At 52.1% G+C, this 26,996-nt stretch overlaps 1 protein-coding gene across 1 annotated transcript in view; it reads left to right on the forward strand.

The window, feature by feature from the left end:
* Window positions 1–26,996, forward strand: part of MYOM2 (myomesin 2) — a 54,131-nt gene that overhangs the window by 10,523 nt on the left and 16,612 nt on the right. Inside the window, exons 6-24 of the mRNA XM_069485061.1 lie at window positions 1,385–1,473; window positions 1,554–1,604; window positions 2,625–2,789; window positions 3,008–3,169; window positions 5,688–5,829; window positions 7,775–7,974; window positions 8,562–8,615; window positions 12,140–12,267; window positions 13,897–14,080; window positions 15,342–15,516; window positions 16,975–17,096; window positions 18,576–18,763; window positions 19,359–19,485; window positions 20,868–21,046; window positions 22,483–22,597; window positions 23,248–23,404; window positions 23,490–23,596; window positions 25,125–25,169; window positions 25,688–25,824. Of these exons, the coding sequence (XP_069341162.1) occupies window positions 1,385–1,473; window positions 1,554–1,604; window positions 2,625–2,789; window positions 3,008–3,169; window positions 5,688–5,829; window positions 7,775–7,974; window positions 8,562–8,615; window positions 12,140–12,267; window positions 13,897–14,080; window positions 15,342–15,516; window positions 16,975–17,096; window positions 18,576–18,763; window positions 19,359–19,485; window positions 20,868–21,046; window positions 22,483–22,597; window positions 23,248–23,404; window positions 23,490–23,596; window positions 25,125–25,169; window positions 25,688–25,824 (2,527 nt within the window). The remainder of the gene's footprint in view (window positions 1–1,384; window positions 1,474–1,553; window positions 1,605–2,624; window positions 2,790–3,007; window positions 3,170–5,687; window positions 5,830–7,774; window positions 7,975–8,561; window positions 8,616–12,139; window positions 12,268–13,896; window positions 14,081–15,341; window positions 15,517–16,974; window positions 17,097–18,575; window positions 18,764–19,358; window positions 19,486–20,867; window positions 21,047–22,482; window positions 22,598–23,247; window positions 23,405–23,489; window positions 23,597–25,124; window positions 25,170–25,687; window positions 25,825–26,996) is intronic.

Raw genomic sequence — 26,996 nt, forward strand, 5'->3', positions numbered from 1 at the left:
GTGTGGCTGTCCCCACAGCATGTCTGGAATTTACGTGGCAGAGCAGCTCCTACTGAGTTAAGGCTGGAATTGCAGCTTTGTTGATGGGCTTTGAAGTCAGGCTTGTATTCCTCCAAGGTGAGCTAGAAGACTGGTGGACTTACAAACTCAGGGCACTGGCTTCTAGCAGGAGGCCAGAGGCATTGCTGACACATGGCAACTGGATTTGAACTTGGGCAGGGGAAAGGAGTTCTTGGAGGATAGTGCAGGTCTCCGAAACTTCCTGTTTTGGTGACAGAAAATATTTTCAGCTCCTAGCGGAGTAGGGAAGAAAATAAAATTACTAACGACCTCCCCAGAATGGGTTTTGTGTCTGGGAGCATTGGCTTCTCAACGCCTTTAAAAAGTAAGACTCGAGTAACTTTTCCTTTTCTAGGAAGTAGGTTTTTGTGTTATTTCTTTTCCCAGGTTGAGGTTTTGCTTGTGGTCCTCACGCTTGGAGAGAAGCAGGGTTGCCTGCTGTGGAGCCACGCGGGCCCCGCCCACCCAGCTTCTTAGGGTGTCAACTTTCTTGCAACGTTAATAGGAATAATAAGGTCTATTTTCCTGGGGACTTGGAAATGTCGTGTGAAACAGCCGAGGTGAAGGCAGCAGCGGAGTGTCCGGCATCGAACAAAAGCTTGGTAGATACCAGCCATCCCGCGGTTCCCTCGTGTCAGGCTCCTGGGGAGGCTGGTTCCAAGGGGGCTGTGATGAGTTCATGGCCGCTTCACTCCAGGGTCGTTGTCTTGGGAGCATGGTGGGATGGGCAGCCTCCCGGGCACAGTGCCAGGGTGGGTGGCACTAGGACAACCTGGGAAAGCTCCTGAGCTCGCTTAGGACCAGCAGGGACAACTCCCCCGGGGCACTCGGGGGCCTCCCTGACCCGGGGCCCTGGCGTCCTCCTACCCGGGGTCCCGGCTCCCACAGGCAGCAGATGCGGGACTCTCCCAGGCCGGTCCCTTCCCTGTCCCAGCATCAGGGATGCTGCCGGAGGCTGAGGTCACGGAAGCCCGATCACAGGACAAGGTCAAACCACGAGTTCTACCGAGGGAGAAAAACAGGATCAGGATGGAACAGAGACGGCTCCTTGAGGGTGAAACGAAGGGGTTTTGAAAGCACTGTGGCTTTTTACTCTCCAAGCCGAAGCCAAGCCGCGGTCCGGGCGCAGATGTCCACCCGTCTATAATTAATGCCGCGCGCTGCCCAGCCGTGGTGCCAGGGATAGAGCTGGCATTGTTCTTGCCCTAATCACTCATGAGCAAATTACCTGGGTCACACGACTGGCTTTCGAGGAATGTTTCTGTTCTCTCTGGGTTGCCGGCTCTTGCGAGCCGTCCGCAGCCGCCTTCTTCTCTCCCCAAAGGGCAGACTTCGACGATACGGCGACCTACTCCGCGGTGGCCACCAACTCCTACGGCCAGGTGTCCACCAACGCCGCGGTGGTGGTGAGACGTGAGTGCAGAGCCTCCCCCGGGGTCGGGGGGCTGCAGCCCCTCTGTCCTGTCCGCCGCGCTCACCCCCGCCCCTTGCAGGGTTCCGGGACGAGGAGGAGCCCTTCCGATCCGTGCGGCTCCCCATCGGACGTGAGTACTCCGCGGTTCGCTCTCCGTGCAGGACGATGTTCAGGGACGGACGCAGCGTATGATCTTAAAGATTATTTCCTAAGGGTCAGATCTTTTTAAAAAATTGTATTTCAAAAAACTCTCCCACGTTTTTCCTGGCCGGGGTTCCCGTGCTGACAGTCCGTCCCCTGCAATGCTACGGCCAGGCGGTATTTTTAGACGCTGCTGGAATCGCCACTTGGAGAGAATTCACAGTTTTGAATTGGAGAAACAAGAAACAAATCCAAATTTTTGACCTGAATGCATAATGTTGCCATATTTTGTGTTTTTGGATACTTTTTTTTTCTCCCTCCAAAGTGTCCAGGTCACTTATAACAAAGGGCCACCTTTGGTCACACCGAGGGTGTGTGGCAGATGTCGGCTCAGACCCGGCTGCCTCTGTCTGCTGTAAACCTCCTCTCCTTACCTGTGCGGCACACCCGCTGCGTGTGTGACGCTGCCTGCTCTGTTCTGGCTGTTGTGTTGCTTCTATGCCCAGCTCCTCACTTCTCCCCAACGCCACCCACACGCCACGTCCCCGTCCAGCCCCCTGCAGTCACCAGACCTGCCACGGCCCTGTCAGGAGGCCTGGCCCTCCCTGGGCCCCGGCTAGCTTTGCACTAAAGGCCACGGCGCTGGGTGACCCACACCTGGCCAGGGCATCTCGAGGACAGCCACGTGATGGATGTTTTTCAATGTGGCTTGTTCATGGTCTGGGAACGGGATTTAGGACTGACCAGGACTCCCCAAGGAGCAACCGTGTATTTCTACAGAAGCTTTGGTTTGACGGTAAAGGGAGCCATAGCCGTCCCCAAGCCAGTGCCGGGGAGTGAAGACCCTAGCAGACAGTGGGGGGTGGAGCCTGCCCTGGGTGAGTTTCGCGGAGGGGCCGCGTCCAGGAACCCGACGGGCGCGTGGGCGCCAGGGCAAGGCCGGCACAGCCGGGAGGCCGGGAAGCGCGAGACGCGCCGTCGGTGCTAACAGCTCCGGTTCTCTGCGCAGTGCCCTTCTCCTCTATGATCCCGTACACGCACTTTGATGTCCAGTTTTTGGAGAAATTCGGGGTCACCTTCAGAAGAGAAGGCGAGACGGTCACCCTCAAGTGCACGATGCTGGTGACGCCTGACCTGAAGAGGGTGCAGCCGCGGGCCGAGTGGTACCGGGACGGTGAGTGGGCCGGGATCGCGGCCACGCCGAGCCTCTGGGCAGAAACGTCCCGGAAACCGAGTCCCGCTTTGCTTTTGAATCCACCACGGCCGTCGGGGTCCCACAGAGTCGGGGCCTTGTCCCTTCTCGTCCCCCTGCCACACGGTGCCAGCGCCCCCGCAGGTCGTCTGAGATTCTGGGACGATTTCTGACGGGAACCTTCCATCCCGACCTTCCAGACGTGCTGGTGAAAGAGTCCAAGTGGACCAAGATGTTCTTCGGGGAGGGCCAGGCCTCCCTGTCCTTCAGCCACCTGAACAAGGACGACGAGGGCTTGTACACGCTGAGGATCGTGTCGCGAGGCGGGGCCAGCGAGCACAGCGCCTTCCTGTTTGTCAGAGGTGCGGCGGGCGGCGGGGCGGGGGGCTGGTGGGCAAGGCGGTTTGGAGATGCCTCTGCTCCTTGGGGGCTGCCTGGTGTGACGTAGACACTCCCCGGGGGCACAAGCCCACCAGGCGCTTCCGGCCAGTGAGCAGGCGAAGCGTGTACGACAGGATCTAGAGTGGACCGGACTCGGCATTTCTTTCTCTCCAATCACTCATAAAGTCTTCAGCGTTTATAAAGCGAGTCCTGAGAGTGAATGCACAGCACTTGCTCACTCCTGGCGGAAGGTAGCCCAGGGGTCAGGGGGTCCGGGAATGTAGCCCAGGGGTCAGGGGGTCCGGGAAGGTAGCCCAGGGGTCTCAAGGGGTCTGGGAATGTAGCCCAGGGGTCAGGGGGTCCGGGAAGGTAGCCCAGGGGTCAGGGGGTCCGGGAAGGTAGCCCAGGGATCAGGGGGTCCGGGAAGGTAGCCCAGGGGTCAGGGGGTCCGGGAAGGTAGCCCAGGGGTCAGGGGGTCCGGGAAGGTAGCCCAGGGATCAGGGGGTCCGGGAAGGTAGCCCAGGGGTCAGGGGGTCCGGGAAGGTAGCCCAGGGGTCAGGGGGTCCGGGAAGGTAGCCCAGGGATCAGGGGGTCCGGGAAGGTAGCCCAGGGGTCAGGGGGTCCGGGAAGGTAGCCCAGGGGTCAGGGGGTCCGGGAAGGTAGCCCAGGGGTCAGGGGGTCCGGGAAGGTAGCCCAGGGGTCAGGGGGTCCGGGAAGGTAGCCCAGGGATAACGGGGTCCAGGAAGGTAGCCCAGGGATAAGGGGGTCCGGGAATGTAGCCCAGGGGTCAGGGGGTCCGGGAATGTAGCCCAGGGGTCAGGGGGTCCGGGAATGGAGCCCAGGGATAAGGGGGTCCGGGAATGGAGCCCAGGGGTCAGGGGGTCCGGGAAGGTAGCCCAGGGATCAGGGGGTCCGGGAAGGTAGCCCAGGGGTCAGGGGGTCCGGGAAGGTAGCCCAGGGGTCAGGGGGTCCGGGAAGGTAGCCCAGGGATAAGGGGGTCCGGGAAGGTAGCCCAGGGATAAGGGGGTCCCGCATAGAACAGCAGTCAGGGAGCCGCCTTGTGTCCCCCGTGAGGCCCCGTTTCCTGCAGCCGGTCATTCCTGAAAGCTTTAGCCCAGGTGACGAGCTCAGAGTCCAACGTGTCTTTAATCCTCACAACAGACCTGCGAAGAAGTTTCTATTAATCCCCTTTTAGGAAAAGAAAAACAAAATTCGTGCTATACTAGCAGGCAGTGTTAGGCATTTTACACATATGTGCATATCTATAGGCGTATTGGTATGTATATATGCACACATACATACATGATATATAATCCAAAATTCTTATAATGATTTTATAAGAAAATACTGTCCTCAGTTTTTCAAAGGAATCCTTTGAGGCTCTGAGGCACGAGGGACGCCCCTTGGGGATGGGGGAAGGGCTGTGTCATTAGGGAATATTTTGTCTTAACAAAATAAAAAACACAAAGGTGGAACAAACGCATCTCACCTTCCCCACCTCCCTCACGTGGCACAGGCTGGCGGGTCTGTGAGCTTAGACGCTTCCACAAAGTTTACTGTTTTCATCAGGTTGGCAATAAAATGTCCCCCACTCCCCACGCTCCGTGTGCCCCTGGCGTGACGTTCCACCCCCTGAAAACGCAGCAAACCCAGCGCGGCTCACGTTGCTTTGCTCACGTAGCTCCACCAACAGGGAGGAAACAGTGCGAAGATGGGGACCTCGGCCGTCCCCCACTTTCTGAAGATCTGGAATGGGAGGGAAAGTGTTTGGCTCAATGGCAAGAAATTCCCAGCTTTTAACACGCTGAGGATACTTGAGTGAGAATCTGTGCACGGCCTACACTGCCTAAGATGTGCAACAGAACAGCGCAGTGACGGAATAAATACGTATTTTAGACGCAGAAATCAAATGCTCAGTGTGTTAACTTGCTAAAGAGCTTTGCTGGTCTTCACTGCAGCTGCCATTAAAACCTGAAAACAAAACCTCATTGCGTCACGATCGTTAACAGGCTGTGAAATGAACGACAGAGTATTGACCCAAAGGTTTGCTCACACCTCGTAGAAAAAAAATAAACTTAAGTCACCAAATTTTCTAGGGATTTTGAAATGTAAGGGGGTCTAAGTAATATTTCTCAGGCGTTAAAAAGGGCAAATTATTATTATTGCTTCCTCAGTACATTTTTAACGAAGTGCCAGTATGCTAGAAATGTCACCAAGAGAAGGTGAACTGTAATTTGGGACCCACTGATAGAAAATCGTAGACTTGAGTGTTTTGTAGAGGACTCAATATTTTGAGGTTTTTTTTAAACTTATACATATATTTATATTTCTGTCACCAATCTTGTCACCAGGGTGAAAGAACATTCTAGTCATTTGAACATGAGATTAGACAGTGGATCATCATGTACATGGGGTTTGGGTTGGAGGAGCCACAGGCAGGCTTTGGAGTGACCCCACCTTTAAGTGAAGGTGACGTGTGTCTTTTCCCCCCACCCCAAGACGCTGACCCACTGGTCACGGGGGCCCCCGGAGCACCCATGGACCTGCAGTGCCACGACGCCAACCGCGACTACGTCATCGTGACCTGGAAGCCCCCCAACACGACCACCGAGAGCCCCGTCCTTGGCTATTTCATCGACCGGTGAGTGCCCGTGGCATCCTGGGGGGGATGGGACGTCCTGAAACGAGTGTTGTCACGACGACACGTGGGGATGTTTGTTAAACGCAAGTTCAGTTCTTGAGTGGCCCCAGGTGATTGCTAGCTGGTCACCAGCGATCATCGCCCGATAGGCTGAGCCCAGCGTCCCACGTGGGGCTTCTTTCTGCCGAAACTGGGGTCTCGTTTGCCAGTTCCACACTCAGCAGTAAGTCCCGAGTATGTGGGCGCACTCTGAGCCGGCATCCGTGTTCTACCAGGGGGTCCCCGAGCCACCGAGGGCTCCGTTTAGCAGGTTCCATGTTCAGGACTGTTCCTCCCCCACAAGGGTGTCGGGACGCCGGCTCCTTCATACCCAAGTCTGTTGTTTTTGTCTATCAAGCAGTGAGATTTTCTTTTTGTTGCCAAGCAATGAATATCGGAGCCTCAAAGTACAAAAGATTGGAATTTCTCTTTGAGTCAATAACTTAAATTGAGATCATCGCTACACCCAATGGGGTTTCGACTCCCTGGTTGTCCGTTACTTGGTACGGCGCCCAGAGCCCAGGAGGAAACTCAGCAAAGCCACGGAATTTGTTAGATTTGTAATTTATGCGTCAAATATAAATTTCCATTTTTGGAAGAAATTACAGTTAAAGAAAATGAATTTAGAGGTGAGACAGAAGTTAGGAGAAGATGGTTCCTGGCAGGAATCTGAGATTTTATATGCAGAACACAGTAAAATAAGGTGGTTATTTCAGGGAAAAGACTCAATTGGCTTGTGGCCTTTTTTTTTTTTTTTTTTTTGCTTATTCTGATTAAATTCTCTTCTGCCCCCAGCAAAGCTACTTGTTTAGCTGGAACATTCACCACTGAGGCAGTTTTGTGATAGGATGGAGACAGGTCTTCGGGATGTATCGTTCGGGGTTTACCGTGGATTAAAAAACCAAAACAAACAAAAAAACAAGAAACACTATCGTTTTTGCTCCTGTGACATCTGATGATTTTACCAACATGTTGGCAAAGACTGTTTCATGCCCCATCTCAGTTAATCATCCACCCTCCCTGCCCCTCGTTAAAGCCACAGAACATTCTGGAAGGGGGCGGCTCCCCCACCCGGCTCTGGACCTTGCGACCTGCCAGGTGTTGGTATAAGCCGGGGTTTCCCTGCCGGACTTTCGGTTTTGACCACGTCCTTCTCTTTGGCTAAAACAGCCAGGACCAGGGCGTGTGGATCAGAACTTTCACTGAAGTTCCGGATAGTTGGGGGAAGGGGAGTTGGCTCTTTCCAAAGTGAATGTACGACTCTGAGGTTGGACACTTGGAAAGACTGATTTTCCGAACTTGCTCTTGTCTCCCAAGGACTTAACGTGAGGTCTTTGTCCTTAAATTTCTTGCCCTCTGAATGAGGGAGGCCAGTGTTCCCCACATTTCCAGGTTTCTGATCAGGACTTCATTAATATTTTCAAAAGGCTTCCAAATTCCACATGAGAAGTGTCTAGAAAGAAGCATCTTACTGTCATCCCAGGGACTGTAGGCCCAGTCCTCCCCCCGCCCGGCAGAGCCAGGCCCAGGTGGGGTCCGGGGCTCCGGGGCTTCGTCCTCAGCCTGGACCTCAGGGGGCACCTGGGACTTTGTCAGGTAGGTCAGGAAAGGACAGATCCAAAGTAACTGTTGAGGAGATTTTGCCTAACTTTGAAAGCAGGAATTGATCTTCAGTTATAAAGTATTAGGTTGCAGGGGTATATATTTCATCTATGGTATGTATCCTATATAATATTATATATATTACTTTTTCTACATAGCTCTGTCTTTCAGTCTGTTTATGCCACTGTATACCTCAGTACTTTAACAGCATAGAGTTTATGGCGTGGAGATTATGTCCAGTTGTGATGTGGGTGTGTACACACCTGCACGTGTATTCACTCGACCGCCTTTTTCCTATTTGAAGGTGTGAAGTGGGAACGAACAACTGGGTCCAGTGCAATGACGCACCTGTGAAGATCTGCAAATACCCCGTCACTGGGCTGTTCGAAGGAAGGTCTTACGTGTTCCGTGTCAGGGCGGTGAACAGCGCGGGCGTCAGCCGGCCCTCCAGGGTCTCCGACGCGGTGGCCGCCCTGGATCCCGGCGACCTCAAGAGGTTGCAAGGTGGGCCGCTCGGTGCTGGTTCCGTCTCCGGTGGGAGAGGCCGGGCGCGTGGGCCGTGGGGCGTCACTGTGTGCTGAGCACAGCACGGGGGGGGTCCTCTCCGCTCCCCGACGTCCCGTCAGCGTCACCTTGAGAGTGGCACTGTGAAACTAATGCACTTCACCTCCGTAAAGCTCTGCGCTGCAATCCAGTTAAACTGGCTCGAAATGGGACCTTTCTCAGGCCATTGGTGATAAAATTTGAGCACATAATGAGACTTGGAAAGTTTTGAAGCCGAGCCGCTCCATTTCTGAGCTTTAGTTTCACACGACACAGACGCCTTCATGGGACTGGCCCTTAATGACGGTTTTAACTGAGCCTCTGTGTTTTCCAAACCCGTGTGGTCCTTTCGATCCACTACAAGGCGCTGAGAGGCGCTAAATATTACCAGGACCACTTCCCGAATGTCACTCTGATCACCCAGAGGACAGGCGAAGGTGCAGTCCTGATGCAGGGTGACTCGGGCCTTGCCCTGCGCTGGGGAAATCAGGTGTTTTCTTCGGGAAACCTGTGGATGTTAAATTCAGTGTCCACCTTTCTCTCCGCAGCAGTTCACTTGGAGGGAGAGAAAGAAATTGTCATCTATGAAGACGAGCTTGAAGGTACGTAGCTCCTCACGCTTCCCTCCAGCCGCCGTGCCCTGGGGATTCGGGGTTGTAGTCAGAGCTGGAAGGAACGTCCGCAGGGCGGCACCTCTGTGCACGTAAACATAAAACTGCGGCTGTCGCGTGTGTGTGCCATGTCCGTGGAAATTTTAAAAAAGAAAAGATAGAATGCGGAAGTGGGGAAGAGAATCATGGACCGTCTTCTCTTAGGGGTTCACAGACACGTTCGTTCCAGGGCTCACGGAGAAGAAACCCGGCTACAGGCGAGGTGTGATCACTGGCTGCCGTGTCTGCCCTTGTGGGTTCCGTTAGTGGAATAATATTTCCTTTTACTTTTCTTAAGCAGAGATTTTCTTCCTAACATTTTAACTGAAAGAGATCGAGTCTTTCCTGTCAGTGATGTTCTGTGCTTGCAGGTTTATATTTTCCTTATTTATGCTTGATTGTGTGATGACTTCTCCTTAATTATTCCTTCCAGAGATCGTTAGCAAAAATGGTTTGTGAAGAAGGAAACTCTAACATTATTAATCAGATTTTAGTTGGACTTCTAATTAGAGTTCATAAAGTGTGATGGGTGAAAACTTCAAAAGCAAGACTCCAAACCACTTTGGGGCCACTGGCTAGGGGAGAAGGACTTCTGAGCTCTTCTTTAAAATGTCAGAGTCCGGGCCGGGCGCGGTGGCTCACGCCTGTAATCCTAGCACTCTGGGAGGCCGAGGCGGGTGGATTGCTCAAGGTCAGGAGTTCGAGACCAGCCTGAGCGAGACCCCGTCTCTACTAAAAATAGAAAGACATTATATGGACACCTAAAAATCTATATAGAAAAAATTAGCCGGGCATAGTGGCGCATGCCTGTAGTCCCAGCTACTCGGGAGGCTGAGGCAGTAGGATCGCTTAAGCCCAGGAGTTTGAGGTTGCTGTGAGCTAAGCTGACGCCAGGGCACTCACTCTAGCCTGGGCAACAAAGTGAGACTCTGTCTCAACAAAAAAAAAAAAAAAAAAAAAAAATGTCAGAGTCCGGAATGTTCTTCCCCCAGGCAGCTGCCGGTGCAGGAGAGTTTGTTGATTGATTTTCATATGTGAAGGAGATAGGCCCCAAGTGGCATCCGCACGTAACGATTTTTCTCTAGGACCTTAAAAAGAACACTTGTCCTGTTGCTCCCCACGGGGGCCGTGAACCCCTATGAGACCCCCGTTAGAGTTCTGGGCAAGCCTCAGGTGACACTTAGAGTCTCAGTCTGAACCTCTGCTTCCGTAAGAAATAGGCAGCCGGGAAAGACTCTCCGAGCACGAGGAAGGAGGGATGTGGGGAGGGTTGACGTCCTGTGGCCTCTAAATAGTCGCCGTGCTCACCTTCACCTGCCGTGCGCCCTGCACCTGGTAACGCTCTTGCCGCTTCTGGGACGATTAAAACGTAGATGTTTGAATGAATGAAAAATGCCTCCAAATTACACTGGAAGAGAAGATGTTCTAGGAGCAGAGCAGCCCGTGGGAAACGTGTGTTTCGGGCGTTGCGAGAGGACAGGGCAGGTGGGGTCGGGAGGAAAGACGCCATCTTGGCCACCCTGGGGGACACAGGGGACGTCAGGGCTGGTGAGGACGACCCTGGATGGCGAGGACGTCACGCACCTGTGATAGGACGAGAGCTATGGGAGGGCCGTGCCGTTCCGGGGGGACCATCTATCCTGCGTGGACGAAGCGCAGGGGGTGGAATCGAAGAGCTAAGCCTGGGCCCCAGCTCAGCGCTCAGCGGCGGGCGGGCGCCCTCAGGCGTGTTCTCCTGGGCCCCGTTCTGCAGCCGCAGGTCGGAGGAGGACACCATTGTCTTCCTCCGCGCGTGAAAAGAACCAGATGAGATGATGGAGGTGAAAGCATTTTTAAACAACCGTACATATGAATATTATATGTCATTAATGTGCACAGTAACAATACTAATGACAGGTGAGTCTATAGATCACCGTTTTCACCCAGGGCTGAGCAGGGCTGCCGGGCGGCCCCCACCCAGGCGGAGCAACTTTCATCTCTCTCAGCTGTGGGCGCCTGGGCCCTCTCCTTGCTCTCCGCTGTCCCTGGGGGGCCGTCCGCAAGTCTGCGGGGCTCTCACTGCTGCACGGCCTGGTGGTGGTGAAGACGGTCTCAGTAGCTCAAGTTTCCTGCCCCCCCCCCCCAGGGTCCCTGCTGAGGAGGTCCCGGCTGGGCCTCAGAGCGAATGTCCCCTGTTCCACTTTCCCTGGGCCCGGGAGCTACGTGCAGGTCTGACATCCGCAAGACAGTCCTGGAGGAGCGTGAAGGAGGCTCTGCAGCCCGCTGCCCGCACCTGCCCCTGCTTTTGTTACCTGCCGTGTTTCCTGCCGTCCTCCCGGTTTGCGTCTCGTGTGAGTGGGATGCACCGCGGTGCAGCTTTGGGATGTTGGCACATGTCATGGGAAGACTAGTCTGTTGTGTCTTCTCTGTGGTCTGTGTGTGTGGACACGTGTCCTCCCTGTCCCTCGGCCCTGCCACGTGTGCGCTTTCCCGGAGACAGGCCGACTCCGTGTCTGAAATTCAACCCACTTGCCAGAACGATCTCAGACCAGGCCCCAGTCGCCTCTAAAATGCAACGAGCCCGTAACGGGACTCTCATGCAATGAAACCCAATCTTGTTCCGTGGCTGTTCGAGTCCTCGCTGTAGCGGAGTCTGGGGGCAGCAACCGGATATGGAGAAGGCCTCAGGGATGTCCCGCGGAGGTTTCAAACCACCTTAATCATGTGCTAATCTAACGGGAGGCTCATAATGTTTTGTGGGTCTGGAAAACCTCCACCTCTCATGAGCATCTCCTTCAGATTCAAACAGAAATCCCTGCACCTCACATGGTATTTAAAGGAGCCGTGTGTCAGAAGAGCGGTGTACTGGACGTCTCTGACAGCGACTGTTCTCTCCCCGCTGCTTGCAAAAGGGACGTCAACGTCACTCCAGAATTTCAAATGTGCAGGTGTAGGAAATGGCGCTTGCCAGCCTGGGTCAGATCTTTGGAGGGAGGAACGAACATGGTGCTTTAACAGTTGGTGTATGATTTAGATTCTCCGAGATATTACAGCAGGGAGAAAGCAGCCGGACAGGGTCGTTAGCGACGGCACAAGCTCACCTGCGAGGCTTCCGTGCCGCAGAACACAGGCTGTGATCGTTCCTCTGCACAAATCTCAGCGCGGTCAGGGCCCCGTGTCTGGGCAAATGCCGGATTTCTTCTGGTAAATCCTCTCCCTTCTTCTGAAAGACTTTCGGATGAGACTCTTCTCATGGACTGGCTTATATACCTGTGTTAGAAACAAAAGTATTTAGTAACTGCATGATGTTTAACAGTATATTACACTTTGGCTCTGAAAAAATAGTCTTTGGGTTCATTTGTTTTCCCAAAACAGAAACAAAGCGAAGGACAGCATGATGTGGCAGCTCTCCAGCATCCAGGGATACCCCAGGGACACCCCCTTGGGGCTGTGGGGTGACGGGTTCCTCCGTGCTCACAGGTTTGCTCCTCCTGCAGGTGACGTCCAGATCCCGGGACCCCCCACCAACGTGCATGCATCGGAGATCAGCAGGAACTACGTGGTCCTCAGCTGGGAGCCGCCCACCCCCCGAGGCAAGGAGCCGCTGATGTACTTCATTGAGAAGGTACTGGGCCCTGCGTGGTGGTGCTCACTGTGCTGTAGGAGGAGCACGTCCCAGCCGTCGTCACAGACAGTCCCTCACGTTGGTGCAGGGGCCGGAGGGGCGTCCTGGGACGGTCGGGGCCTGAGGGGCTGCGTGCGCGTCCGGCTTTGCCCCTGGGCATGAATTTGTCTGCTGGGCTGCAAAGCACTGACCCCCCCGGGGTCCACAGGGACCCAAGGCGTACCCCCCCCCAAACCACACTCCAGAGTCCTCACTGCTGCGGATGGCGGTCCCAGAGCAGCAGGATGGTTGCCCTGGCTGGCGGGTGTGTGCACAGCCACATGGCCGCTGGGTGGCGACCTCGTAGAGGGAATTCACAGAATCATTACGTCATGGGCTTGAAGGCCTTTTTGCCCTGAACACATATATAAAAAAGGCAAACTACACTGTCAATTGCAGCCCTGTAAACACACATGTGTATATGCGTGTAACCAATGCTGCCCTCCTGGCCCTGCCTGAAACAGGGACAGGGCAGGGCTGGGTTCTGGCTGCAAGCTCTTCTGCGGCTTCTAGAAGCTTGGCGTCAGTTCCCGGCAGGCTCCCCTTGAATGTGATGTCCTTTTCTCCACCCGACCCCAGCTGGGCATCCCCCACACCCCAGACTTCGCCATCCGGACCACAGACACTCGCAGTCACAAAGAATCCGGGCCCACGGGACGCCATGGGGCCGCTCAGCACGCAAATGCCCAGGCAGCTCCAAAATCGTGACCTTTCACTTTTGTCAAAATGACAGAAAACATCTCTTTTAGATATGAATCTAATTCCAGAAGCCTGGGTTGATATCTAAAAATTTTCAGCAGGCTTTAGCAGGGTTGATATGTATCCAATCTTTACTACCACAAAATTACTTTCAAAGGGGGTTTTATCTCTGTAGGGAAAAAAAATAATAAAACATATAATCAAGGTTCTTAATGTAATTATCAAAGATAAAAATTAAGCACACAGTAGATAAAATTTGGAAAATACAGAGAAGTTACTTGGAATACAATTAAAATCACTAATAATTCCATCATATGAAATAGCCATGTTAATATGTGATACATAGATTTTCATGTACTTATCGTATCATATGTATAATTGACATTCTTTATTGCATTTAACAAAATGACATGATTCCTCTCATGTGATTAAAGATTTTTATGCAATCATTTAAATGGCCACATTTTTAAATATATGAACATATCATAACGGGTCTTGCTCTATGGGTAGATATTTGGATTGTGGTCACTTTGTCAGTACTGCAAGTCACTACAATATGATACAAATTTTAAACTGAAATGTGGAGCATTGAGTTATGCTGGAATGTTACAAATATTCCCCTAAATTATCTTTAACTTATCAGCAGTTCATTGCATTTTACTGAAATCACAGCCTATGTGTTGATTCCCTTCAGCTTTCCCTTAGTGTGCTTATTCATGTTAACGGGAAAATTTTTAGTAGTAAACGGTTTCAACTTTGGGCATCTGCTTCTCCAAATCAGCGTCACGTTTCACGCAATTGGGGACAGCGGGGTGACGGCGCCGTGTGCTGCCCGCGGTGGGCGCGGTTGGCCGCGGCGGGGTCAGAGTTCAGCTGCTGTCCTCTCCGCAGTCCGTGGTCGGGAGCGGCACCTGGCAGAGGGTGAACCCCCAGACAGCCGTGAGGTCCCCCCGCTACGCCGTCTTCGACCTCGCAGACGGGAAATCCTACGTCTTCCGCGTTCTGTCGGCAAACAGGCACGGCCTGAGCGACCCGTCGGAAATAACGTCTCCGGTTCAGGCGCAGGACACGATCGGTACGTCATCACGGCGCGCCGCCCGCACACGGGGCGTCGGTCATCACCGCGCGCCGCCCACACACGGGGCGTCGGTCATCACGGCGCGCCGCCCGCACACGGGGCGTCGGTCATCACCGCGCGCCGCCCACATACGGGCGTCTCAGATAACCTTTAAATCGTGTCAATAAGGACATGAATGTTACATGTGAGTTAAAATTCGCGTTGCCTTAAAACTTCCCTTTACAAGAGGTAAAGGGCTCTCTGCCGCGTTCTGGCTGGTTCTCGACGAAGCTCGTCATCTCCGAGGAAGCCTGCAGATGAGTTAAAATAGCTTAGGCCACGGTCACTTCAGAAACGTACAGTCCTAGACGCGCTGGTTTCTTGCCCATCTGGCTGGAAGATCTAAAATACAAACTATGGAGATTCTGACTTGCGATCCACTGAGGAGCTGTATCAGTTACCAGGAGGCTTTCTCGAAATCCTTGAGAGGCTTCGTGATAGAAACATTTTAGTCTGCAGTTACGATTCTGAGTAACTGGAACCTCTCCCGTCTCCCCTTAATGCTTTATAGTAATAAAAAAGCTGGACGTCAGAACAGACGAGGTACTAAGGCCGCTACCTCCAGCCTGACCTCGGGCGTCTACCTGGTTCTGGTTTAATCGAGCTCTCAGGCTCCACCCAGAGCCACACCTGGGCGAGGCCCGGCCTCTTCCCGCTCAGTGGCACCCACAGAAAGTGACACTAATTGGCAAACCCTGGGGCCTGTGGCCAGGCGCTGGCTCTGAGGACACTGTGTCTCCGAGGGCTTCCGGACCCCTGGTCTGCAGCCCGTGGGGGGCCTGGCATGAAGAGAGAAGATCAGATGGTCAGATCCTGATTTAATTTTGAGTCCTCTTACAGATTACAATGGATCAGATAAAAATGTGCCCCCATTTTCTTAAAATCGGTAATTTATATTCCAAAAATAGTCATCACCCAAGTATTGTAATCATTTATTCCACCAGAAGGTCTTTGGTAGCAGCTCTCGTGGAAGGGGCAGGAGATTTTGTGACTTTGTTCTTTTCCTTTAGCAGTCGGAGAGCTCGGGAAGAGGCGGGGGGTCTAGCACCTCCCCACGCATTGTTGTCCCACGGCTCATCTCCCTGCTGTTGATCCCTGGTCCTGCCAAAACCCCACCCAGTTTGCCGTTCCTTCCTGCTGGGAGAAGGGCTCCAAGTTTCTGGCGCATCCTACAAAACTCTCATCCCGTTTCTCCAACTGTTCTGTCTCCTCCGCACAGTTGCTCCTTCTGCCCCTGGTCGCGTCCTCGCCTCCCGAAACACCAAGACATCAGTGGTGGTGCAGTGGGACAAGCCCAGGCAGGAGGAGGACCTGCTGGGCTACTATGTGGACTGCTGCGTGGCCGGGACCAACCTGTGGGAGCCCTGCAACCACAAGCCCATCAAATACAACAGGTGCCCACGCCACCTCCCGTGCCCCCGAATTGTTGCTCTGAAACACAGTAGGAGAAGCAGAACCACACAGGAGCCACACAGCCCCCAGGACGGCACGTCCACCGAGCTCCTGTGTGATGAGTCAGTTTTCACGTGCGGAGTTCAAGTTCTGAGCAGTTGCACATACTGGTTACGACACTGGTGCTTCTTGGCTGACGTGATTTACTTACGGGTGAAAGAGGAAGTTCCAGACCCTGGGTTTTCCCTGATATAATTAGTGTTTAGGACTTTGCTTTGAATAGGAGAGTTAAAAACAGCAACTACAATGTGAAAGTCATTTTATTTTTCTGTACCGATTTTTCAAACTTTTAACCTCGTTCTGTTGTCATCACTGGCAGCCCCATTCCCCAGCCCCTGGCTGCGGCCCCACCCAAGACCACGCCCCTCTCGTGGCGGGCAGTGCGGGGCAGAGGCTGCCTTGCAGCAGGAAGTGGCGTCTCTGGTTTGGAATCGATTTGCTCCGGCTGCAGGCCGAGCGTGCAGAGATCGGCTGAGATTGTCGAGCTTTGCACACAATACGCTCCTTAGGACGATGTCAGTGGCTGTCGGGGTCACCCTGTGGACAGGTTATCAACTATGGCACATCCGTTTTTCCTTTTAAAATCTTAAAAAAAAAATACATAGTAAAAAGCTGGGTCTAGTAAAGAAGAGATGTCGATGAGGGGAGTAATAGATGTTCCTCACACCCCACCGCAAACGCAGAGAGATCGATCGGAATAAGAAACTTCAGATATTATTCCAGTAGAAGGATTTTGTAGATGGTTCATAAATGTTCGATGATTATGTAAGATAAATAATTATCGCCTACTTTTACTGAGTCCCCACCATGCACAAGGCAACAGTGCTAAGATTTTCATGCAGAGTTTCCTGTTTCAGGCTTGCAGCAGGGCCGCGAGGCGGTGCTATTTATGTTAGCCCTGCTCTAGCAATGGAAGAACAAAGTCTTACAGGGCTTACGTCCCTTAATCAAGGAACTTATTAAGGATGTAAAATCTGTTAAGTGCCAAAGCCAGGATTCCAGCCTAGTCTAGCTGACTTCAAAGTCTTAGCCTTTAACCACTACTGTGTAATTGCTTTTCATTAATTTTTACACATGCGAGTTCTTCTAGATAAGGAATTGGATACTGTTACATAATAACCCTTTGATCCAGACAAGACCCAGGACATGCAAAAATGAAGGCAGAGTCACAGAATAAATGACTTTGACGCTAAGTGTAGTCAGCCTCTGGTAGGACGGGGTGCCGTGACGTTACTTTTTTTTATCTTACATATTGAACTAATTAACTCACACTGAAAACGAAGGGTTTATGTTATGCATACATAAGGCGCTCAAAAAGTGCACTTTGCTTTAGTCCAAATGCGTGTTCAGGATGATTTCTGTAGCCCTGTAGTTCAGAGCCTGATTGGAGCTTTTCTCAGGTTCGTGGTGCACGGCCTGACCACAGGTGAGCAGTACATCTTCCGGGTGAAGGCCGTCAACGCCGTGGGCACCAGCGAGAACTCCCAGGAGTCCGACCCCATCCGGGTCCAGGCGGCGCTCAGTAAGTCACTCACGTGAACCTGCACCGGTTTCCCTTCCCCCACCCACCGTAATTTCTGCATGAATTAAACATTTGTGATGCCATTTGGATATCAGCAGAGGGGAAAAGTTATGCAAATTGTTGAACAGAGAACATGAGATTAAACCTCTCATTAATTGGCTACTTGTCTTGGAAAGGTATGAGAGGGAGAAACGATAACACGCTAACAAAATGCAAATTAAAAATAGAAGACATTATTAGAGGGCACGTTTGCTTCCAGACACCTGTACTCATATTAAAATATATGTTATAGGGTATGGATTTATCTTTTAAAAATATGTGCTAAAATAGAACAACATCAGTGGCCTTTTAGCTATTCTTAGTTCCAGGAACTTTAAGGAATCATTTTAAAGAATTTCATATGTTTATGTAACTTTGTGGCTTTGTTCATAAATAGTGATGTTTAAACTTTTATTATTTTGATCAAATGAGACAATTCAGGTCCTAAATCTTGGTGACAATTCATAGCACAGTTGCTCTGCAATCCTCTGGGTTTTGCAATTGTTTCTCTAGTTATTTCCGGTTTAAGGCACTATGCCCATAAACACATTCAGCAACATTTTGAAACACAAACGTTACATGTTACACACTTTGAATGTCTTCACTGCTGAGAAAAAAATGTTTTGCTCTTTAATTATTTTTCATTGCCAACTAAATTCACGAGCATTTTCAGAAATTAAAATTTCTAATGACACTGTTATTGGGATTTCCAAGGAATGTCAAGCCAGATAATTCCTAGGCAGTCACGATAGCAAAATCTCTTTTGCTACAAGGTCATTGTTCTAATCTCCTCTCAGTTTTTTCCAGGAGAGGGTTTCAAACGTTCCCATTTGCGTTTTTAAGTCCTGCCTACTAAATGAAAGCAACCATTTCCCTTCTTATTCCATGATAAGAATCGCTTATCCCGGTCCCCGGTATCTCAGGTAACCGGGGGCGACCACGCCGAGGTTGCTGGGACCCGGGGAGGAGCAGACACATCATCTCTCCACCTGTTAGGAAAACACGGTCCGTTTCCAAATTTGGTGCTAAAACAGGGAGATGTGAGTTCATACTTGTTTGAAGTTTCCATAATTTTGCAGGACACTGAAAGGTACCGGATAAGTCATGCCTGTCGTCCCTGGCTGTGAGGCACAGGTGTTGTCCTTCGTGGCTATGAAGGAGAGGTCCTCAGAGATCCCCTCAAGGGAGCAGGGAGGGGTCTGTCCTGTCGGAACCTTCAGATAGGATTTAAAGAATTCACTGCTCTCCTATTGTTGCACGGTTGGTGGATGTATTTAGAAATAGCACTAAACATGTAGGAGGGAAATTTTTTGTTTTAACTTATCCTCTTTAAGGGAAGATATAAAATCCGACAGTTACAGCACAGCAGGCAAGCGTGGCGGGCACGCGTGTGCAGGCCGCCCGCGGGCCCCGTAACGTCCGTGCCGTGCTCGCTTGCAGCCACACCGTCCCACCCCTACGGGATCACGCTGCTGAACTGCGATGGCCACGCCATGACGCTGGGCTGGAAGGTGCCCAAGTTCAGCGGCGGCGCGGCCATCCTGGGCTACTACATAGACAAGCGTGAAGTCCACCATGCAAACTGGCACGAGGTCAACCCTTCGCCCGTCAAAGACACCATCTTCACGGTTGGTTTCATTTGTTCATTTTTGCCTGGGTGACTTCTGCATCTTGGGGCGTCCTTCACCCAGTGTTTCAGTTTGATGACGTTAGAGCATTTGGTACGGAAACAACTTATAGCATCGTGAGACCCTGGAGTTTGGAACTAGAAAGATGTCAGGGACCATTTTTTTCCCCCAAGGAGCAAGCCCAGTAACTGAGTGGGTCCCATGCTTAGTCCATGGCTCTGGGGTGGCCAGACCCTAAATGCCGGGACCCACAGACCTCATGGCCCGTGGGGCCCTCGCCTCACGGCTGTGAGTGTGGAGGGGGAACGGGCTCCTGCCCGATGTCCCAGGGCCAGGGGCTGCTCCCAGGGTCTCTGTGGGCCTCAGTTTCCTTCCCTGGGGGAGATCAGGGCATGACTGAGGCAAAGCCCGGGAGCTTTAACACCCGACTGCGGCTGGTCAGGTGCATAAACATCTCCAAACACTTGTTTCCTTTGCTGAGAAGGTTCTGTCTCCACTCACGTTTCTGTTACGAGTCAGTCTTACATACGCCTTTGCCCAGTGCCCTGTAATGCGGCTTTTATGTCACGTATTAATGTAAACAAAATCCAAACAGGTGGAGGGGTTGACGGAAGGCTCTCTCTATGAATTCAAAATCGCTGCCACCAACCTCGCCGGCATCGGGGAGCCGTCGGACCCCAGCGAGCACTTCAAGTGCGAGGCCTGGACCATGCCAGAGCCCGGTGAGACGCTTCCCTCCCGCACGCAGGGGTGGCCGGGAAGGGGCTTCTGTGGCGGTGGCCGGCTGTCTGCAGCGTGTCCTCAGCAGCCTCCCAGAGCGAGCGTGTGTTCACCCGACACTGGCGGTGTCACCATGGTGAGGCGCTGGGTGCCAGGCCCGGGGGAGGTGGTGAGTGAGGCCCACCCACTGTCTGCGGTCTGGGCCCCGCAGGACACGGACCAGGTGCTGGGGGTGGAGTGGGACGCCCTGAAGTGGGAGGTAGGTGGGAAGGGACACTCAGACCAGCCCCACCCAACCCGTGTGACAGGCACCTTGTCCCAAAGCGGAAAGAAGCCTGGGGGTGGAGAGGGTCTCGGGCGGGGGACCGGCGTGAGACAGAGCGTGGCATCGGCTCTCATCTGACACTTAGCCAAGGTCGTCCCCTGCTCCAACACTCGGGCATCTTGGGACTTCCAGTTCTAAAATGCATAATTGTTGCAAATCTGCATTTATTTAGGACTTGCATTTTTTTTAACTGTTTTCACAAGTTCTTAAGTACCAGGCATCCATTTCTGGTTCTTGTCTCCAACCTTTCGGGAACTCAAATGCAATGGAGAATGTGCTCATTCTTTGCAAAAGAAAAATCTAAAAGTTGAAGCTGAAAAAGCTCAGAGTATTTTTTAATTTTGTGGCCTGATTATACTCATTTTTACCCTCCTTCCCTTCCTTCCTTCCTTTCTTGTTTTAATGAAATTAATTTTTGCTACTTAGAAAAATCAGTGGAAGAAAAAGCCATTGAAGTTTCCAGAGCCTTTTGGAGGGTTTGATAGGAAATGGCTTCATCAGGCCCAAAGGCTGCAGTGCGATGTGGTTAGGACGGGGACAGGGGTGGTGGTGGCACCTGTCCCCTCTCCTGCCCGGTGTTCACCTGGGCCCAGGCCACCAGCACCACACCCTTCCAGAGCTGCCTGGGCTATCTGCAGAGAGCAGGGCTGAAGCTGCCTGGCTGGCCAGGTGCTCGGGCTCCCTGAGTGGTCGCTGTGGCCGACAGGTTTCTAGCCCTGTGGGTGGGTGACCCGAGCACCTCCTGTCCTCTGTGGTAGCACTGCTGGCCCCAAGGGAGCAGCGTGGCCTGGTGGACTATTCTGAGTACGTGCACAGTCTCCCGGATGCCTGAGAGAGGAGGCCGTGGTGACACGGAGCTGGGCCCCCCACCAGGCCGGGCATGGTGCCTTCCCCATGAGCTCTCCTGGGGAGAGGGTGGCATGTGACGAGGAGGGCGCAGTGATGCCCCTGGGGGGTGACACCTGCCAAGGGCGCAGTGGTCCCTGGTGCTTGACCTCGGGGCGGCAGGTGTGCGGCGGCGAGTGCACGAGGGGACTCAGGACGCGTCTGACCCCCCAGGTCCCGCCTACGACCTGACGTTCTGCGAGGTCAGGGACTCCTCCCTGGTCCTGCTGTGGAAGGCCCCGGTGTATTCCGGCAGCAGCCCTATTTCTGGATACTTTGTGGATTTTAAGGAAGAGGACGCTGGAGAGTGGCGCACTGTGAACCAGACGGCAACTGCGAACCGTTATCTAAAGGTGACGCGTTCGCTGGCTTTGTGTGACAGTGTCTGACCTCCACGGCAAACAGGACAGACCCCAGGGCAAACCTGTGCAAATGTGATGACTGGGCCTGACTGGCAGGGGCCGCACGGGGTGGGGAGGGGTGGCGCCTCCCACCTGCGCGGGTCTGCGGGTCCCAGCAGACGGCGGGAGGGGCCTGAGCAGTGGCGCCTTCGCCTTGTCTGCATGGAGCTGTGTCTGACTCCGCGAGCTGTGCAGACGGCCTGCGCCTCTCCCGCATGGCGGTGACAGCCGCTGACGGCACCGCTCCCAGATGGTGTGTCTGCATGAGCTGTGCTCAGCGCGGGTTATTACGGCATTTCATCCTGTCCTTGCACCCAAACCCACGTTTACTGTACGTACGTGATTGCTGATAGACGTCCATTTGATAATCCACACACGCGCACACACAGACACACATGCACACACATACACACACATGCACACATGCACACACATACACAGACACACATGCACACACATACACACACAGGCACACATGCACACACATACACAGACACACATGCACACACATACACAGGCACACGGTTTTGACAAAATTATAATGTGTAAATTGTCCTACCCTCTTTTTCTTTGAATATTCCTATTTTTAGCACTTACAGCGAACCAGAGCCCAGGTCAGCTGTAACAACTGTTTCTAGACCAGGGCTCACACGCCCCGGCTACCGTGCCGGCTGCCTCAGTCCAGAGGTTTCCTTCTTTCATTCCGGCCCTGAGGTGCAGCTAGACAGGGCTGCGACCTGCATCCTTACTTAGAGCCAGGGAACGTCCCAGCCGGGCAGACAGCACACGCTGAGGGAGGCGGGAAGGGGCGACAGCCTCTGGAAAACGATCAGACAATATGAAACGGTTTCTTCTGAGTGAACAAATCAGCTTCTAAGCGTCCATCAAAATAAATCAATTAGAAACTTAGTATATATTTATGGTTATCAATGCAGATTATAGTATGGATAATCTATGTACCTATAAGAAGTGATTGGTTTCATTTTGACGTGTCCAGTGATGATTTTGCACATTTAAATATCACATTTAAAATACTGAGTACCAGAGAATTATGTTAAATATGAACCCTAGATTACAAACTAGTTGATGTGATTTTAATTCTGCTTTAAAACATTCAGAAAAAGGAAAAAAACAGAAGAGAAAGAAATTCAGAGAAAAAGGAATGAAAGAGGTTATAGCGAAATTGTAGCAAATCTGCTAATTCCTCCAAAGTGGGATTGTGCACGGCTGTGAACCCTTCTCTGTCCTTCTCTGGTTTACTGTGTCTAGTTCTTCCAACTGGAAACATAAGTTATTGGGAAACAGAGGGCGTGTTGGTAAGACGGCGTGAAAAGTCACAAAGTCGTCCCCACTGTGTGTCCACACGTGCGGGGTTTCCTCCTTTCCAGGCCTGTGACCTGCAGCGAGGCAGGACCTACGTCTTCAGGGTCCGCGCGGTGAACGCCAGCGGCGTGGGGAGGCCGTCGGACACGTCCGAGCCGGTGCTCGTGGAGGCCAGGCCAGGTGGGACTTTACCTTTCAGCCGCTCGAAACAGCAGACGTCGCGGAGCTGCAGTAATTGGGGGGGAGGGTGTGCGTGCATTGCGTGTGTGTTAATATGTGCGTGCTGATGGAGGGATGGACATCTTGTCATGTTTTTAAAAGGACGTGGGTCAGCAAGTGAAGTGACATGTGCACTGTGACCCGGGTTAGGTCATCTTCACACTGGGCAGGGGTCGTTCTTGGAACAGTCACGAGTGCGCAGGAAGGAAGGTGCTTTTTATGTTAATGCTGCGTTTTGATCAGAAACTTATAAAGCTGACCACGCACTCGGCTGCCAGGGCTGCCTCTGGGGGGTCCAGGAAGGACGTCTCAGAACAGGGATCTCGGGGCCTGGCCGGGCAGCGCCAGAAGCTCTCTACCGTGGTATCAAATGCAGACAAGGAAGTGGGCAGAAATAGGGTAAATTAAAAAAAAAAAAAAAAACAGCAACAACAAAACAGCCAAGTGGCTCTAGCATCCACCTGCTGCCCCGAGGCAGCCCTGGGTGGGCATTAAACCGAACCGATGTTTCCGTGTAAGCCGAGCTCTCTGCTGGCCACGCCTTCTCCCCAAAACAGAGCTCTAAGAACCCCGTGTTCCTACGCTGCTCACTGCACACTCTTGCCGCGCAGGCACCAAGGAAATCAGCGCCGGCGTCGACGAGGAAGGCAACATCTACCTGGCTTTCGACTGCCAGGAGATGACGGACGCGTCTAAGTTCACGTGGTGCAAGTCCTACGAGGAGATCGCGGACGAGGGGAGGTTCCGCGTGGAGACCGCCGGGGATCAGTAAGTCGGGCCGGCCAGGCGGGAGCGCCCGTACACTCCTGCAAACAGGGACGGTCGACACTCACCTGCTCGTCTTCCTTTCCAGCTCTAAGCTGTACCTTAAGAACCCAGACAAGGAGGACGTGGGGACTTACTCTGTGTCCGTGAGCGACACGGACGGCGTGTCCTCCAGCTTCAATCTGGATGCGGAAGGTAACACCCCCGGGGCGCAGGCTGGCCGGGCAGGAAAGGTCTCATTGCACTTTCAAAGATCCGCACACCGATACCGAAAAGACTTATTTGCTTAGAAAAACAATGTGTGTTTGTGGGAGGCTGGGGGAGTGTTTTTATGAGCCGACAGTTACTTTAGAAATTAAACAAACTCTCGAGTTTGTACCATATCTACCAAATAATTACTGGTCCGGGACAAGCTGCTTGTACAGCCTTCAACTTGCTTGTTTAAAGTTGAGTTTCAGACACAGCTGAGCAGTCCGGCTGGCAGGAAGCCAGGTACTAGCACACAAGTCCCCGCAGTAAGTGACCGACACACCCAATTCGGGTGAACTCATGCAAATGTAACAAGCCACAGCGGAACAGATGAGTGAGGAGATCGCTCTGTCTCTTCTTTTCCTGGCCCTCAATTCGCTGCTCCCAGACAGGGGCAGGAACGGGCTGGAAATCCTCCTACACTTTTAAAGCTGCCTTTGCAGGCCCTGGCTCCTGGGTCTTCAAAGTTTTGCACTCACAAAAAATCCTTAAATTCTGAAAAGCTACATGTTCCTCTGCACCATTTTTAAGTTTACGTGTGAAATTTTCATCTAAAATAGTTGCAAAGGATAAAATTTCCACCCTATCTGCTATTGCATATAGACTTTAAATGTATCTGAGGCAAGACCTTGGAGTTGCAGGTTTAGCTCATTCTGTTTATGGAAATTCCTACCAGGAGAGCTAATGGGGAAAGTCTGTCCTCGCCGTGAAACCGATTGCCAAAGTAAGTTTTCCTTTGGTCGGGAGAAGTCTGACTTCATTTTTCAGCTCAAAATAAAGGTGTTCATGTCCTCTGGGACCACTGTCTCATTTTTGAATTCCAATTGTAAGAAGGAAAGAAGGAAGGAGAAGAAAGGAAGAGCTCAGAGCTTCCATTTTTCTTACCTTATTCCCGGAACTTTCTCAGGAGCAATACATTTCGGTTTTTTGCTTTTCTTTCTTTCTTTTTTACTCGGGGTGATATGCCACAGTGGTGCCATGAGAAGTATTAATATGTACGTTTTTCTTTAATGAAATTGAAGAAAGAAATTTTGAAAAGGGGAAGGAAAATCATAGACCATAAGCACGTTCTCAGCCACCCCAATCGGTTTTCGGAAAGTGTTCACACGGAGTTAGGGGACCTGGAAAATCTCCCTTTAGTCTCTCCTCTTGCAGGGCTTCCTATAGCCCATGAAACACCTGCTTCACACACACCCACGCTCCCCGAGACCCGGCCCTCCAGTGCTCTCCGCTGTCCCTGCAGGAAGTGGGGTCTTCACCTGGTGCAGATCTGATTGGCAGGCGGCTGGCAGTGTATTGAAGTGTTAAAGGTCTCCTTTCTGACCTTTTCACTGTTAGTTCAAATTTCTTTCATGCCCTCAAGTTAAATCTTGGTGCTGTGGAAATCTTGGCTCTTGGGTTAGCCTTGCTGTTGTCTACAAACTCCTGAATATACAGGTCAAAGCCAGTTAAAATATCTGTTTCTTAATTTCAGAGCTTGAACGTTTGATGCTGCTGAGCAATGAAATCAAGAATCCCAGTAAGTAAGCCCCGGCCCTGAGCGCGTGACCGCGGCCCCATAGGACATGTTCGTTAACGTAGGAGCCAGGAAGAGGGCAGCCTCGTCTCACGCTCCCAGCTTACAGGGCTTGTAACCTGTTGATTTACAACAAATGGTAGCTTATATTGCAGCTCGTAGAAACTTGCATTGCTTAGAGAGTGCTTTTAATTTGGGGTTTTGTATAGCTGTTCCTAATCCAAGTGAGATGTCTACCCAATGAAATCTTCGGTTGTTGGATTGCACTCAGTATATAAAGAATTCTGGCATCTTCTATCATTGAAAATCCAGAAAGCAAACAGGTAGCACGAGGCTTTAAATGCAGCCGCAGGCTAACCAGAGTTTTATTTTTTATTTTTAGTTTGCATAATCTAACACTCCAGGGTTTCACATGCTCAAAAAATTCAATAACTAGGGTTGATATTTTCCTACAATATGTGGCTGTTCTTTCTCGCAAGGATCCGTGCATTGCTGACTTGCGATTTCTTTTCTTCCTGCAGCGATTCCTCTGAAATCGGAATTAGCTTATGAGATTTTTGATAAAGGCCAGGTTCGCTTCTGGCTGCAGGCCGAGCACCTGTCACCAGACGCCAGCTACCGGTTCATTATTAACGACAGAGAAGTCTCTGACAGTGAGGTGAGTTCTGGTGTGACTGAGCTCTGGCTTGGAGGGAGCCGGCTTTGTGTTGTTAGGCCGGTGACCTAAGTCGATGCTCTGTGTTTGTTTCCATCCCTTTTCGAGCTGCCAAGATCGGGGTGTGGAAGGTTGACGAGATGAATGGAGACGGTTGATTCTTGCAACGCTCAGAGATGTGGTCGGGCTTAGATGAGACATCGGCAGCCTTTCACATCCAAGCCTGTTGCAATTAGAAAATGACAGATTATGTTTAGGGACTTTAGCTCCCTTCTATGAAAAGGTTCAGGTTACACGGGGGGAATGTCCTTGATGGCTCAGTTCATCTATTCTTGATAGTGGTTTTGAGGGCGTATGTTTTCTGCCCTATTACGAGAAACACCTGCCTGCGTTCCCCGCCCCTGACAGCTGCCCAGGGAAGACACGGGCTGGGAAATAAGTTTCTGCAACTGCCCTCACCGTTTCGGCCGCCCTCTTGGAATGGCCGGCTGAGCTGGACGAAGAAGGCAGGACAACTGTCAAAAGTGCCTGTCCTGCCGCGGTACAAACACTTTGGCCCTTGCTCTACTTTTAATTGAATGCAGTGAGTCTCGCGATGGTAGCAGGCGTACCTTTTCTGGCTGTGGAGTATTTTGGAAGACAGCGATTGCATTTAGATGCTTTTCTTCTTGTCTAATTACAGCACACCTGGGGACCCAGTTACAGGACGGCCTATTTGAGGGGGATTTTCCTTATTGTTCAGTGGGGGGGGGGTTGGTCGGGGGTCTCTTGAACCCCACCGTCTTTACCCAGCGTGTAGTGGTGTCGATACGCTTGGCTATCCTCCTAAGTCTTAAATACTGCATTCATCTGTTCACCGCACAAACGCTAAGCAAAACTGTGTGAGGCAGGAATCTCTCATGCCTCGGGGAAGCCCTTCCTGAGATTTCTCCAGCCTGGACCCCCATCCTCAGCGCAGCCTTTGCGTCTGGTGGGTGTTTACTAAAGCTCAGTTGGTTGGAGGGATGCCCGTCAGATGGAAATCTTGCACGGATGAGGACCGTGGGATTTTCCTCATCCAGCCAGCTTTTCCCGTGAGAGTCGGGACATACTTTAAGACTCCTACAAATGGGAGAGTTGGCTAAAAAGTAGAAAACATGCAGCTTCTTTTGGGCTGCCAAAAAAACAACGGTGTA

Source organism: Eulemur rufifrons, chromosome 12 (assembly GCF_041146395.1).
Source record: "Eulemur rufifrons isolate Redbay chromosome 12, OSU_ERuf_1, whole genome shotgun sequence".
NCBI classification, from domain to species: Eukaryota; Metazoa; Chordata; class Mammalia; order Primates; family Lemuridae; genus Eulemur; species Eulemur rufifrons.